This window comes from Pelophylax lessonae (genome assembly GCF_965119305.1).
Source record: "Pelophylax lessonae genome assembly, chromosome: 9".
Classification (NCBI taxonomy): Eukaryota; Metazoa; Chordata; class Amphibia; order Anura; family Ranidae; genus Pelophylax; species Pelophylax lessonae.
In genome coordinates this window covers 254,760,640-254,776,270 of record NC_138776.1, presented here as the reverse complement: position 1 = coordinate 254,776,270, position 15,631 = coordinate 254,760,640, and the positions used below count along the sequence as shown (strand labels likewise).

The 15,631-nt window shown below is 45.6% G+C and overlaps 2 protein-coding genes across 2 annotated transcripts in view; both read left to right on the top strand.

Annotated features, from left to right (window-relative positions):
- LOC309563396 (uncharacterized protein) overlaps positions 1-2,324 on the top strand; it is a 55,971-nt gene extending 53,647 nt beyond the window's left edge. The window contains exon 10 of the mRNA XM_082267790.1: positions 1,064-2,324. Within this exon, the coding sequence (XP_082123916.1) occupies positions 1,064-2,133 (1,070 nt within the window). The 3' untranslated portion in view covers positions 2,134-2,324. The remainder of the gene's footprint in view (positions 1-1,063) is intronic.
- Positions 1-15,631, top strand: part of LOC309564377 (uncharacterized protein) — a 166,714-nt gene that overhangs the window by 73,424 nt on the left and 77,659 nt on the right. The window lies entirely within an intron of this gene.

Genomic DNA, 15,631 nt, shown 5'->3' with positions numbered 1-15,631 from the left:
GGTATCAGTGGGAGGAATAGTGCCCCATCATTGGTATCAGTGGGAGGAATAGTGCCCCATCATTGGTGTCAGTGGGAGGAATAGTGCCCCATCATTGGTATCAGTGGGAGGAATAGTGCCCCATCATTGGTGTCAGTGGGAGGAATAGTATCCCATCATTGATATCAGTGGGAGGAATAGTGTCCCATCATTGGTGTCAGTGGGAGGAATAGTGTCCCATCATTGGTGTCAGTGGGAGGAATAGTGACCCATCATTGGTGTCAGTGGGAGGAATAGTGACCCATCATTGGTGTCAGTGGAAGGAATAGTGCCCCATCATTGGTATCAGTGGGAGGAATAGTGTCCCATCATTGGTGTCCGTGGGAGGAATAGTGCCCCATCATTGGTATCAGTGGGAGGAATAGTGTCCCATTATTGGTGTCCGTGGGAGGAATAGTGCCCCATCATTGGTATCAGTGGGAGGAATAGTGCCCCATCATTGGTATCAGTGGGAGGAATAGTCCCCCATCATTGGTGTCAGTGGGAGGAATAGTGCCCCATCATTGCTATCAGTTGGAGGAATAGTGTGTCATCATTGGTGTCAGTGGGAGGAATAGTGACCCATCATTGGTTTCAGTGGGAGGAATAGTGTCCCATTGTTGGTATCAGTGGCAGGAATAGTGACCCATCATTGGTGTCAGTGGGAGGAATAGTGTGTCATCATTGGCGTCAGTGGAAGGAATAGTGCCCCATTATCGGTGTCAGTGGCAGGAATAGTGCCCCATCATTGGTGTCAGTGGGATGAATAGAAGATACAGGCACATAACATGGTGTCATGCAACTTCTAGCAGCAATAGCAGGGACACAAACTGACCACACCAGCATGGATCTGCTTCTGTGGTTAACTTGGTCAGTTTGAACCAGGAACCAAGGGGAATTTCCGGGATCATCAGGTATTTAGAAATCATTACAGTCTGCATTTACTAAGGAGTAAATGAAATCACCCAATACATATACTGAATCCTAATTTTTGGGGTAACACTTTAAGTACGCCAAAATTTATTTAAAACTCTTTGTTTCACAGATACCTCAGATTTTGAAGACAAAGATGACTTGTTTTTTTGGGAGCCCTCAAATCCTTCTCGATCGACTATTTCAACGCCTGTAAATCATACAGCGTATAAAACGACTCCTCCTAAAGGGGAACCAATTGTAGTGGAGGACGATGAAGATTTCGACACAATGACTACCCCTGCTAGCCAATCACAGCTTATACCTTCTTTTGTTAGGCAGGATCCCTTCCCATGTCAAGAAGAACTCCTCCCGCACTCGGACCTGTATTTGGACATGGATGACAGCCATTACGCGGCTATCCAGATTAAGGTAGAGTCGGAAAGCCTATCGGACGTGGAGGAGTACAGCGCGACGGATAGCTTTCCTTATTCGTCTATTCATATTAAGGAGGAGTCATTGTCCTGCGATGAAGAGAACATTGATAGCATGGAGGGTTATTATTTGGAGGATCCGCCACAGTACGTGGCCCCTCGTGCGGTGGCGAACGGACCGGCTCACCATAAATACACTCCCACGAACTCGGAACGCCAGAAAAGCGTCGCCATGGCTCAGGAGGCTCCACCTCTTATATGTTCAGAGTGCGGTGAATGCTTTTCCAACGATTCTATGCTGGTCTTGCACCAGATGACCCACAAGGGCAAGAAAATTTTCTCCTGTCCCGAGTGCGGCATGTGCTTCAGCAGCAACACCTATCTGACGGGACACCTGACCACGCACGCCGGCATAAAGCTCTACGCCTGCTGCGAATGCGGCAAGCGTTTCGCCACCAAGCAGGACTGCGTCAAGCACGAGAACGCCCACACGGTGAGGAAGCCATACGTCTGCACCGAGTGCGGCAAGGTCTTCTCCAACAACTCCAACCGCGTCCGGCACCAGAAGATTCACACGGGAGAAAAGCCCTTCCCCTGCTCCGTGTGCGGCAAGAGTTTTAGGCGCAAGACGCATCTGACCATACACAGCCGCGTCCACACGGGGGAGAAGCCCTTTACGTGCCAGGAGTGCGGGAAGTGTTTCAGCTGTAGTGCCCACCTTACCGCCCACCGCCGGATCCACAGGCGGGAAACCATCTATTTAATGTGAAGGACAGGGGAAGCTGTAGAGAAGACTTCAGTTTACCAGCATTAAAGGAAGAAGGAGGGTTCAGGAGGCATGGCCGATTTGAATATGAGAATGCCAACGCCAAGCTTGGCGAATGTCGGAGAGATTTTCAGAATGAGAACCGTCACCTTTATGGGTTGGAAAATACACTATATTGTCAAAAGTATTGGGACGCCTGCATAACCGGTACCATATCCCACAATCCTTTGCATGCAGTCACTACTAGCCACTGATTGGTCAGAGAATCCCACCCACCCCGTTGTTATCCTACCCACTTAACTTTAGTACTATTTTAGTGGAAAAGCAAACCATACTGTACCGAACCGTTCCAACACCGTACCATGCGGTACCAGCAGTGGAAAAGCAAACCGGGCCAAGCAGGGCCAAGCATTGCCGAGTAGAGCCGAGCCGGTACTTGCAGTGGAAAAGTGCCTTTAGTCCGTAGGGTTCAATGTTGAGTTGGCCCACCCTTTGCAGCTATAACAGCTTCAACTCTTCTGGGAAGGCTGTCCACAAGGTTTAGGAGTGTGTCTATGGCAGCCTTTCTCAACCTTTTCAACACAGAGGAACCCTTGAAATACATTTCTGGTCTTGGGGAACCCCTGCTAAAAATTTGAAATCTACAACTCATGACACATTAGTGTGACAGTCAGTGGGAAGAATGCTCCTCACTCTTGTCATCATTGGGAAGAATTACTCTCTTACAGATATTTAAAAGGAACAATGGTGTCATTGGAAACTTATCTGAGAGGCAGAAATTGCTCAAGTAACCTCTAGCAACCTCAGGAGGAACCCTGGTTGAGAAACCCTCCTCTATGGACATGTTTGACCATTCTTCCAGAAGCGCATTTGGGAGGTCAGGCACTGATGTTGGACTAGAAGGCCTGGCTCTCAGTCTCTACTCCTATTCATCCCAAAAGTGTTCTATCGGGTTGAGGTCAGGACTCTGTGCAGGTCAGTCATGTTCCTCCACCCCAAACTCGCTCATTCATGCCTTTATGGCCCTTGCTTTGTGCACTGGTGCGCAGTCATGTTGGAACAGGAAGGGGCCATCCCCAAACTGTTCCCACAAAGTTGGGAGGATGAAATTGTCCAAAATGTCTTGGTATGCTGACGCCTTATGAGTTCCCTTCACTGGAACTAAGGGGACAAGCCCAACCCCTGAAAAACAACCCCACACCGTAATCCCCCTCCACCAAATGGATTGGACCAGTGCACAAAGCAAGGTCCATAAAGACATGGATGAGCGAGTTTGAGGTGGAGGAACTTGACTGACCTTATCCCGATAGAACATCTTTGGGATGAATTAGAGCGGAGACTGCGAGCCAGACCTTCTCGACCAACTTCAGTGCCTGACCTCACAAATGCGCTTCTGGAAGAATGGCCAAACATTCCCATAAACACACTCCTAAACCTTGTGGACCAAGAAGAGTTGAAGCTGTTATAGCTGCAAAGGGTGGGCCAACTCAATATTGAACCCTACGGACTAAGACTGGGATGGCATTAAAGTTCACGTGCGTGTTAAGGCAGGCGTCCCAATACTTTTGACAATATAGTGTATATTTTGATAAATCTTAGTCTTGCCTCCCCCCCACATGGAGATTTGTTTATACAAATAAGCAGAACCAACAGTCTATCCCAACCAACTAAGCCAGGGCACAGTTTGTGAATACCACAGTAGTTGGCGTGACCAGTACAGAAGTGTCTCTGTCTTAAAAATACATTTTTGTCATCATTCAGCTTTATTCAGCCCTTGAATCTTTTCGGTTTACTATAATTTATTTGGTGACAGCTGCTGGCTCAAAATAAGACGTCTGTTTATTTAAAGTAGAACTTTAGGCAAAACTTTTTTACACTTTGGATAGAGTAAGGGAGGGTTCTAACCCTTGTAAGGTTTATTTCTGTGCCCCATTGGGAAGATTTAACCTCACTTCCTGTCTCAGAGCCAAACAGGAAGTGAGAGAAAATCCCTTCAAACTAAAGGGAATCTCTTTAGGACCTCCAGGTCCCCATTGGAAGATTCTGTCCTCTATTATTTTTTGGGGACAACCCAAAATTTGGGATTTTCTTTTACTTTCACTTTTAATGATAATGGTAAAAAGGACGAAAAGAGAGGGCGAATCTCCTTAACGGGGACACAGACAGCAGTAAAAACCGACAGGGGATCTAATCCATTTCCACTCCATCCAAAACTAAAATAAAAGTTTTGCCAATAGTTACCGTATACTTTAAGGTCATGGGGGGAAGGTCGGATTTACGCATGTCTACCAGGAGATGAGCAGAGGTAGCCTTAATGGTTTTAACGGCGGAATGTTTTTTTTTACCTTAATGTATTCTCTGCACTAAGGTAAGAAACTTTCTGCAAGCAGCCCCCCCCCAGGCCCCTTTTGTACTTACTTGAGCCCAACCTCGATCCAGTGCTGTGCCCAAGAGCAGCAGCTCTCTTGGCTCTCTCTCTTCTGACTGGGAAGAGAGGCAGCAGCTGGAGCCATTCAATCACAACCAGTGAGTGGGGAGAGCAGCGGCTTTCTTTGCTTTCTCACTGGGCAGAGAGGCAGCAGCGGGAGCCATTTAATCACAACCAGTGAGTGGGGAGAGCAGTGGCTCTCTTGGCTCTCTCTCTCTCCTCACTGGGCAGAGAGGCAGCAGCAGGAGCCATTCAATCTCATTCAGTGGGTAGGGAGAGCAGCGTGTCTCTTGGCTCTCTCTCTCCTCACTGGGCAGAGAGGCAGGAGCTGTTCAATCACAACTAGTGAGTGGGGAGAGCAGCGGCTCTCTTGAGTCTCTCTCTTCTTACCGGGCAGAAAGGCAGCAGCGGAAGCCATTTAATCACAACCAGTGAGTGGGGAGAGCAGTGGCTCTCTCTCTCCTCACTGGGCAGAGAGGCAGCAGCAGAAACCATTCAATCCCAACCAGTGGGTAGGGAGAGCAGCGTGTCTCTTGACTCTCTCTCTCCTCACTGGGCAGAGAGGCAGGAGCCATTCAATCCCAACCAGTGAGTGGGGAGAGCAGCGGCTCTCTTGGCTCTCTCTCTCTCCTCACTGGGCAGAGAGGCAGCAGCAGGAGCCATTCAATCTCATCCAGTGGATAGGGAGAGCAGCGTGTCTCTTGGCTCTCTCTCCTCACTGGGCAGAGAGGCAGGAGCTGTTCAATCACAACCAGTGAGTGGGGAGAGCAGTGGCTCTCTCTCTTCTCAGTGGGCAGAGAGGCAGGAGCCATTCAATCACAACCAGTGAGTGGGGAGAGCAGCGGCTCTCTCTCTCTCCTCACTGGGCAGAGAGGCAGCAGCGGGAGCCATTCAGTCACAACCAGTTAGTGGGGAGAGCAGCGGCTCTCTTAGCTTTATCTCTCTCACTGGGCAGAGAGGCAGCAGTGGGAGCCATTGCTGTCATTCACCACCAGTGATTTTGGGGGGGGGGGGGGGGTGGGTTGAGTCAATGGACACACAGAGCCCGGCTTGGGATTGATCTCGTACTAACGCCTCCAGAGAAAGCGGCTTGCTATGAGGTGCACACGGCACAGAGGAGGAGCCAGAAGCGTCGGTGGGGAACCCAGAAAGTGGAGGATCGGGGCTGCTGTGTGCAAAACCATTACAAAGAGCAGATAGTCACTTTAAGAGTCAGTGCAAAGTGATGTTTCAGTGTTTTCTCAATGCTGGGGACTTAAATAGTGATGAATTGGGGTCCCCTAAACTCCGAACTCGCATTCATTTTTTACTGTATTTGGTTCTGAGCCAGGCCATTCCCACCCCCCAGGCTCACATAAAGAAACTGTGGAGCACTTCCCGGTTTAGTTCTGCAGACTTGCTGTGACCAGTATGAGGTGTCCCCACTCTCCCTGCTGGATTTATTTATTTTTTATTATGGAGAATGTTAAGAGGAGGTACGGGAAGACACAAAGGTAGGCAGGAGGACCCAACATTTCTTGGTGGCTAGCAACAGAGTTGGGATATACGTCAGGAAGATCTCACTCTTGGAATATCCAAGACGTAGAAAGCCAGGGGCCGACTTAGCCCATCAGTCCTCCAACCCCCCCAACAAAAGAAAGATCTGGTAAATGGCAGGGTATTGTGTAAGCACCACTTTGATCTTCAGGAACTGGCCATGGGTCCCAAAAAGTAATTCTTGCAGCCACTGTGGCTAGGAGGTTCATGACCATTTTGGTGTCTTGTGTTTATACTAGGCCCTTTAAAGCCTCTTCAGTGCTTTGTTACCGAAGTAGGAAATGAGGGTAAGTCCAGTGGAGGAAGTGTTTGCGGTGACAACTGTCAAAGAGACTGTTTCTCTACAACCCTTCTTGTTGGAGGCAGAGGAAGCAGGGGCCACCAATAAGAGAGTGTACCGGGCTTGGGCTCTTCCACTGTCAAGCAGGAGCTTTGGTCCCAGCTGCCTGATGTCACTCTGTCTTCAATCCCATTAAACGCTGGCAGAGGCGGGTGCAGGCAGCTCTTTGAAGCGAGTTGTCCTATTGGATACCTCACAGCTTAAAAGCATCAGTGCTGCTACAGCTTATCTCTGGTACATGGAAGAGACTTCTGAGTATGAGGGGAAGAGGTGGTCCGGCTACACACAGTGCTCTGTATCTGTGTGATGCCGGCACTGCTACCGTAGTGACTATGGATGCCGGCAATGCTACCGTAGTGACTATGGATGCCGCCACTGCTACCGTAATGACTATGGATGCCGCCACTGCTACCGTAGTGACTATGGATGCCGAAACTGCTACCGTAGTGACTATGGATGCCGGCACTGCTACCGTAGTGACTATGGATGCCAGCACTGCTACCGTAGTGACTATGGAAGCCGGAACTGCTACCGTAGTGACTATGGATGCCGGAACTGATACCGTAGTGACTATAAATGCCGGTACTGCCACCGTAGTGACTATGGATGCCGCCACTGCTACCGTAATGACTATGGATGCCGCCACTGCTACCGTAGTGACTATGGATGCCGGAACTGCTACCGTAGTGACTATGGATGCCGGCACTGCTACCGTAGCGACTATGGAAGCCGGAACTGCTACCGTAGTGACTATGGATGCCGGAACTGATACCGTAGTGACTATAAATGCCGGCACTGCTACCGTAGTGACTATGGATGCCGGAACTGCTACCGTAGTGACTATGGATGCCGGCACTGCTACCGTAGTGACTATGGAAGCCGGAACTGCTACCGTAGTGACTATGGATGCCGGAACTGCTACCGTAGTGACTATGGATGCCGGAACTGATACCGTAGTGACTATAAATGCCGGAACTGCTAACGTAGTGACTATGGAAGCCGGAACTGCTACCGTAGTGACTATGGATGCCGGCACTGATACCGTAGTGACTATAAATGCCGGTACTGCTACCGTAGTGACTATGGATGTCGGAACTGCTAACGTAGTGACTATAAATGCCGGAACTGCTACCGTAGTGACTATGGATGCCACCACTGCTATCGTAGTGACTATGGATGCCGGCACTGCTACCGTAGTGACTATGGATTCCGGAACTGCTACCGTAGTGACTATGGATGCCGGCACTGCTACCGTAGTGACTATGGATTCCGGCACTGCTACCGTAGTGACTATGGATGCCACCACTGCTACTGTAGTGACTATGGATGCCACCACTGCTACCGTAGTGACTATGGATGCCGGCACTGCTACCGTAGTGACTATAAACGCTGGTCCTGCTACCATGGCGATGGCGTGCTCTGAAGTCAATCTAGTTAAACCTAGTTCACGATGCCCCAGAGGGATAGGTTACCTGTCATGATGTACCAGAGAAACAGATTACCACTCATGATACCACAGAGGAACAGGTCATTTTTCACGGTGCATTTAGGACTCCCTGTGCTCTGCTCTTGAATGAAGTGTGCCATCAGGAAACTTGACAGGTTGGAGGGTGTTGGATCCAGACACATATTTTACAAAAGTGCCATTTTAATGCTCTCCTGTTAGCAGTATTTTATTTATACCTAATTACATTTATTTAATTTTCTCAGGCGAGGCAAACAGAAGCAGTGGAGGTACACCCCAAGTTGGCTTGGAGGCTTTTGATGGGTTCCACTGTTTTTTTGTGCCCTGTCTTTGTTGGCTGTACTGTATCGTGTATATTTGTATATATAGACTGTGATTCCGAACACGATTTTCCTATATGGGCCCTAAAAGAAAGACTGGATAACCAGCTTTACCATAGAAGTGTAGAGGTATTATATGACTAAAGGTATGTGGACTTCCCTCAAAATGAAAGAGTTCCATTGTTTCCATGGAAGGGTACTCTTAATGCTGCATATACAAAGACATTTTAGACAATTGTGCACCTCCATCCTTTGCGCTAACAGTTCGGGGTAGGTCGCCCCCTAAAAGCACGGTTTGACCGGTTTGATGCGGAGGAACTTGCATAAAACTCTGACCCCCAACCCTACTGAACACCTTTATGATAAACTGAGCCAGACTTTTTCTTCCTTAGTCAGTATCTGACCTCACAAATGCTCTTTTGGTTTAATGGCAGCCTGTGATAGCTACAAGGTAGTGGAAGGACGGGACAGGACTCCATTGTTTTGCCATAGGATGTCCTACAAATTTGATATGAAGGTCAGGTGTTCACAAACCTTTGGTCATAATGTGTTTGTTCGTTGCTTGTTAATCGCCAATTTCAATGTTTTTGTATTTTACTGTGTATATAATAAAGTTTCAGTGTTTTGTATTGCTGTTTTTTTATTGTTTTATGATTTTAATTTTAGTGTCTGGTCAACATGTCTTTTCGGATAGTTGACCAGAAAGGGGCAATTTTTGGGTTTTCCTGGCAATATATGGGAAATGATTTAACCACTTGCCAGATATACTGCGGCAGGCTGGCTCGTCTGCACGAATTGCCATACCTGTACGGTGGTGGCGCGCACGCGCATCCATTCGCCAGCGCGGAAGCTGATTCATGGGCCACCCGCGGTCGCTCCCCATGGAGAGAGAACGGCGGTCTGCTGTTGTAAACACAGCTGTCCGTTGTTCTCTCTAATATCAACACAGAGCGCCTGTGGTCCTCCTATTTAGGAACACATGTCTCTGTGTTGATTCCACAAGTCCATCCCCCTCACAGTTAGAAAACACCCCCTAGCCTAGGCATACATTAAACCCTTTGATCGCCCCCTGGGTTAACCACCCTTCCCTGCCAGTGTCATTATTACAGTAACAGTGCATATTTTTAGCACGGACTACTGTAGTAATGTCACTGGTCCCCCCAAAAGTGTCAGTTAGGGGTACGATCTGTCCGCCGCAATGTCGCAGTCCCGCTAAAAATCGCTGATCGCCGCCATTACTAGTAAAAATAAATAAATAAAAAGGACATAAATCTTTCACCCAGTTTGTAGACGCGATAACTTTTGCGAAAATCAATCAAAATACACTTATTGGGATTTTTTTTTTACCAAAAATATGTAGCAGAATACAAATTGGCCTAAAATGATGAAAAAAAATAGATTTTTTTTTTTTTGTGAGCTAGGCCTTCTCGTCCACAATAGTGCCTGACCTCACAAATGCGCTTCTGGAAGAATGGTCGAACATTCCCATAGACCCACTCCTAAACCTTGTGGACAGCCTTCCCAGAAGAGTTGAAGCTGTTATAGCTGCAAAGGATGGGCCAACTCAATATTGAACCCTAAAGACTAAGACTGGGATGCCATTAAAATTCATGTGCGTGTAAAGCCAGGCGTCCCAATACTTTTGGTAATGTAGTGCACATACAGAAAGTTCAACCTATGAATAGTTAATGTTTTCACCCAGACAATGCTGTGGTGCTTCTGGGCATCCTTCTCCTACAGTAGAGCCAAGACTGCTTACCATCTAGACATCATGTCATCTAAAAGGCCTACTTGCGTTTGACTACACAATGACTTAAAGCTTCTGTCCTAGTTTTTACATACTGTACATAGTTACACAGTAGTTGAGGTTGAATAAAGACAATAGTCAATCAAGTTCAACCTGTGTAGGCGCTCGTGTGGCCGTAATCATCTCTCATACCCCTTAACCACTTGCCGACCGCTCACTGAGCTGGTACTGCGGCAAAGTGGCTCGTTATCGTCTGGCTACGTAGACCTACGTCACCAGACTCTCCCCTCTCTCGGCGGCACGTCCGCGCCGCCGGAGGCTCGCTCCCGCTGTATTCAGTCACAGCGGGAGTCGGGCTAGGGGAGGAGAGGCGGTGATCACCGCCGCTGTTCCCCGATCGTCGGGGATCGATTGAGGAGATCCGCCCGCTTGTGTAAACAAAGTGGGCGGATCTTCTATGTGACAGGCAGGGACAGATTACAGGATTCAGCATAGCTGAACCTGCGATCTGTGCCTGTGTCACACAATCCCCTCCCCCCACACACGTCAGTAAGCATGAGGCATACATTTAACCCCTTGATCACCAATAAAGTTGACCCCTTCCCTGACAGTGTCATTATTACAGTAACAGTGCATATTTATAGCACTGATTACTGTAGTAATGTCACTGGTAACCCCAAAAATGTCAGTCAGGGGTCCGATCTGTCCGCCACAATGTCGCAGTCCCGCAAAAAAAATCGCAGATCGCCGCCATTACTAGTAGAAAAAAAAAATGACAAATCTTTCCCGTAGTTAGTAAACGCAATAACTTTTGCGCAAACCAATCAAAATACGCTTATTGTGATTTTTTTTTTACCAAAAATATGTAGCAGAAAACAAATTGGCCTAAAATGTTAAAAAATTTTTGATTTTTACATTTTTTTTTGGGGAATGTTATATATCAGAATGTAAAAAATATTGTTTTTTTTTTTCAAAATTGTCGCTTTTTTTCAAAAATTAAAAATCGCAGAGGTGATCAAATACCACCAAAAGAAATACATTTTGGCCTAAATATATGACAAAAATTGAATATATTGGATATTTTTTAACTGTCAAATTAGAAAATGTCGATTTTTTTGCAAAATTTTCACTCTTTTTTTATTAATATCGCAAAAAATGAAAAGAGCAGAGGTGATCAAATACCACCAAAAGGAAGCTCTGTTTGTGGGAAAAAAAGGACGTAGATTTAGTTTGGGTACGGCGTTGCATGACCGCGCAATTGTCAGTTAAAGTCGCGCAGTGCTAAGTTGCAAAAAGTGGCCTGGACGAAAAGCAGGAAAATCCTCCGGGGCTAAAGTGGTTAATGTTCTGATCCTTGAGATGTTGCCTAGCACGCCATCATCCACAAGGTGTCAACCCCATCATATGTTATGGCTTTTCTGGCCAGCAAGCCTAAACAAATACCCTTAGTGCCGGTTCACACTGCCGCGACCACTAAAGTCGCCTCAGAAGGGGCGACTTCCAGCGCGACTTTTGGCGCGACTTAGCGCGACTTAGGCGTGACTTCAGCGCGAGGCGACCTTTTATTTGGCCAATTGAGGTGACTCACATTGAAGGAAAAACATCTTTTGTCTGTCTGTTTGTCCAGAAACTTAAAAAAAAAAAAAAAAGAGCATTTTTCATATAATTTTTAAGAAGCACATGCCTCCAAAGACGCCCAAAAAATGCCCGATAAATGCCTGAAAGAAAAAAATCCAGCTGGAGAGAAGCCGCATTCCTGTGCTACTAAAAATTATAAGAAAAATGCTATTTTTTGGGGGGTTCTGGACATGCTACAGAGCTGAAACGTCACAGGTACTCTTTTTAGACCCCCCAGACACTAAGTACAAAAAAAGACATGCCTGCCTCCAAAAATGCCCGATAAATGCCTGCAAGAAAAAAAGCCAGCTGGAGAGAAGCCGCATTCCTGTGCTACTAAAAATTATAAGAAAAATTCAATTTTTTGGGGGGTTCTGGACATGCTACAGAGCTGAAACGTCACAGGTACTCTTTTTAGACCCCCCAGACACTAAATACAAAAAAAGACATGCCTGCCTCCAAAAATGTCCGATAAATGCCTGCAAGAAAAAAAGCCAGCTGGAGAGAAACCGCATTAGTTTTCTACTAAAAATTATAAGAAAAATGCTATTTTTTGGGGGTTCTGGACATGCTACAGAGCTGAAACCTCACAGTTACACATTTTAGACCCCCCCAGACACTAAATACAAAAAAAGACATGCCTGCCTCAAAAAATGCCCGATAAATGCCTGCAAGAAAAAAAGCCAGCTGGAGAGAAGCCGCATTCCTGTGCTACTAAAAATTATAAGAAAAATGCTATTTTTTGGGGGGTTCTGGACATGCTACAGAGCTGAAACTTCACAGTTACACATTTTAGACCCCCCCAGACACTAAATACAAAAAAAGACATGCCTGCCTCAAAAAATGCCCGATAAATGCCTGCAAGAAAAAAAGCCAGCTGGAGAGAAGCCGCATTCCTGTGCTACTAAAAATTATAAGAAAAATGCTATTTTTTGGGGGGTTCTAGACATGCTACAGAGCTGAAACTTCACAGGTACACTTTGTAGACCCCACAGACACTAAATACGAAAAAAGTCATGCCTGCCTCCAAAAATGCCCGATAAATGCCTGCGAGAAAAACGGCCAGGTGGACAGAAGACATATTCATGTTTTAATAAAAATTATGCTCTTTTCTTGTTCAATACCATTTTTATGGAAAGTCGGATCACAAGTCGCTTCAATTAAGATAAGGAGGCGACTCCCATTGAAGTATATGGGACAGGTCGGATCACAGGTCGCCTCAAAGTAGTACCGGACCCTTTTCTGAAGTCGGAGCAACTTCAGTAGTGCCAATTAAGACAGCACTGATTGAGTTACATTGCTTTGGTTATGTCAAGCGACCTGGGGCGACACAAGTCGCCCTAGTGTGAATGGGCACTTAAGTATGCTTTTGTTACCCACCCTATGAACATCAACAGAGGACATTTCTCAGGGAAGGTGACCTTCAAAAACATATTTTGAAGCTATATCAACTGTTTCCGATGGTCTCCTGGTGGACCAATTCCGCCTGACAGTGGAAACTGAAGGCAAGTGTTTGACCAGCTGCTTTGGGCATCAATGGTCTGTAAGTCCACGGGCTAATTTTCATCAATGTTCTTCACAATGTCTAATTATTAAAAAGGTATCAAGAACCCGGTACCGTTTTTTTTTCTATTATGTGAATCTTTTTTATACCGTTTTTGATCACAAAGAAATCAAGATTGGTACGAGGGGAATAAACAAGGTAAAATGTGTTTTAGCTAACACAATATCTTCCCCCTTTCGGCCAAGGTAGAAGGTAGCCATTGTAACCTATATACAGTGCATTGCGAAAGAATTCGGCCCCCTTGAACTTTTCGACCTTTTGCCACATTTCAGGCTTCAAACATAAAGATATAAAACATTTTTTTTTTTTGAAGAATCAACAAGGAGGACACAATCATGAAGTGGAACGAAATTTTTTGGATATTTCAAACTTTTTTAACAAATAAAAAACTGAAAAATTTTGGCGTGCAAAATTATTCAGCCCCTTTACTTTCAGCGCAGCAAACTCTCTCCAGAAGTTAAGTGAGGATCTCTGAATGATCCAATGTTGACCTAAATGACTAATGATGATAAATAGAATCCACCTGTGTGTAATCAAGTCTCCGTATAAATGCACCTGCACTGTGATAGTCTCAGAGGTCCGTTTAAAGCGCAGAGAGCATCATGAAGAACAAGGAACACACCAAGCAGGTCCGAGATACTGTTGTGGAGAAATTTAAAGCCGGATTTGGATACAAAAAGATTTTCCAAGCTTTAAACATCCCAAGGAGCACTGTGCAAGCGATAATATTGAAATGGAAGGAGTATCAGACCACTGCAAATCTACGAAGAACTGGCCGTCCCTCTAAACTTTCAGCTCATACAAGGAGAAGACTGATCAGAGATGCAGCCAAGAGGCCCATGATCACTCTGGATGAACTGCAGAGATCTACAGCTGAGGTGGGAGACTCTGTCCATAGGACAACAATCAGTCGTATACTGCACAAATCTGGCCTTTATGGAAGAGTGGCAAGAGGATATAAAATTACAGTTTTATATTTTTATGTTTGAAGCCTGAAATGTGGCAAAAGGTCGCAAAGTTCAAGGGGGCCGAATACTTTCCCAATGCACTGTACAATGCGGCATCATTGCTCTTAATTAATGATAATCCCTATATACAGTGTAGCCTGTAAAGGTTTGGTTGGATAACGATGGAAATGTTTTATTTAGAAACTTAAGCCTTCCATTGAAACATTACTTTGTTAGCCAATGGTTCCTCTAAATGCTAAAATGTTTAGTACTTAGCAGAGGTTGAAAATATTTTTTTATTAAATTAATGGTTTCTTTTTTTTTTTTCGATTTTTGTGCAAGCATCTTGTACTACACACTACAACAGATACAAGACATGCAAAAGAGTTGGTACAGTAAAGTGGTGGTACAGCCTGATGCAAGAACATTTTAGGCAACTCTGCTCACCCAAGTGCCATATGTTAGGCATGTGTGGATACTGGCACAAGGGTATCAATAGATTAGTTCTTCCAACTCCTTAGGAACTCACGGTGGTGAGGTCTCTGTGCTACACACAATTGGTCTTCCCTTGGATGGTGTCATTTATGGTACATAAGATAATGCAATAGGAGGGGTGAGTCTCTTGTTTGGCTCTGTATTTGTTGAAGGGCAGAGCCAGCTGTGCACTTACAAGGGAATATCTTACAGATATAAAAGCCGTGTCCAATCATTTTCACACACAAAAAAAGTAAAAAATAAATTCTGAATGGACTTAAAACCACTATTAAGTCCTTTGAATATATTTTAATAAAAGAAAAAAATGGTACATGTGGGTATCATCTATAAATAGGGATGGAAAGTGTTGCTTAATCAGATTCCAGGTGACATTGTTCTAAAACTATGGACAACAACTGACTGCTTTACATGGGAAAACAAAGTACATTTCACTCCTCACCATTTGTTCATTCATTTTGTGTCAGCTTCTCTTGATGAAAATCAGAGTGACAGCAAGCTTGGAAGGAGAACCAGTCGTTCTGGGCTGGTACTCAAGATCTTCCTTGGTGGCTCCAAGATGTGCTTGAGATCTTTGTGGGTGGTTCCAAGGTGTGCTTAAGATCTTCATGGCTGACTTCAAGGTGGTTCAACTGATAGCTTCAGTCTTTCTGGTGTGATCTTGGTCTAGGTCTCCTATCAATCGAATGGCTCTGGCAGAGCTCCAGGAGGTGTCTGTATAAAAGGTCGAACTTACCTCATCTGGCTCAGTTTAAAAGACCAACAGTTGTCCTCCGTAGTCTTCTAGGATTGGAGAACACCCTGCTTAACACTGCTTGTGCCTGTTGAGTCAAAAGTGCTTTTTCCACTGCCTACTTTCTGGTGTGATCTTCGTCTAGGTCTCCTATCAATTGTTTGGCTCTGGAGGTGTCTGTATAAAAGGTCGAAGTTACCTAATCTGGTTCAGTTTAGAAGAACAACGGTTGTTCTCCAAGGTCTTCTTGGATTGTGGTGAACCCTTCTTAACACTGCTTGTGCCTGTTGTGTCAAAAGTGCTTTTATGCAA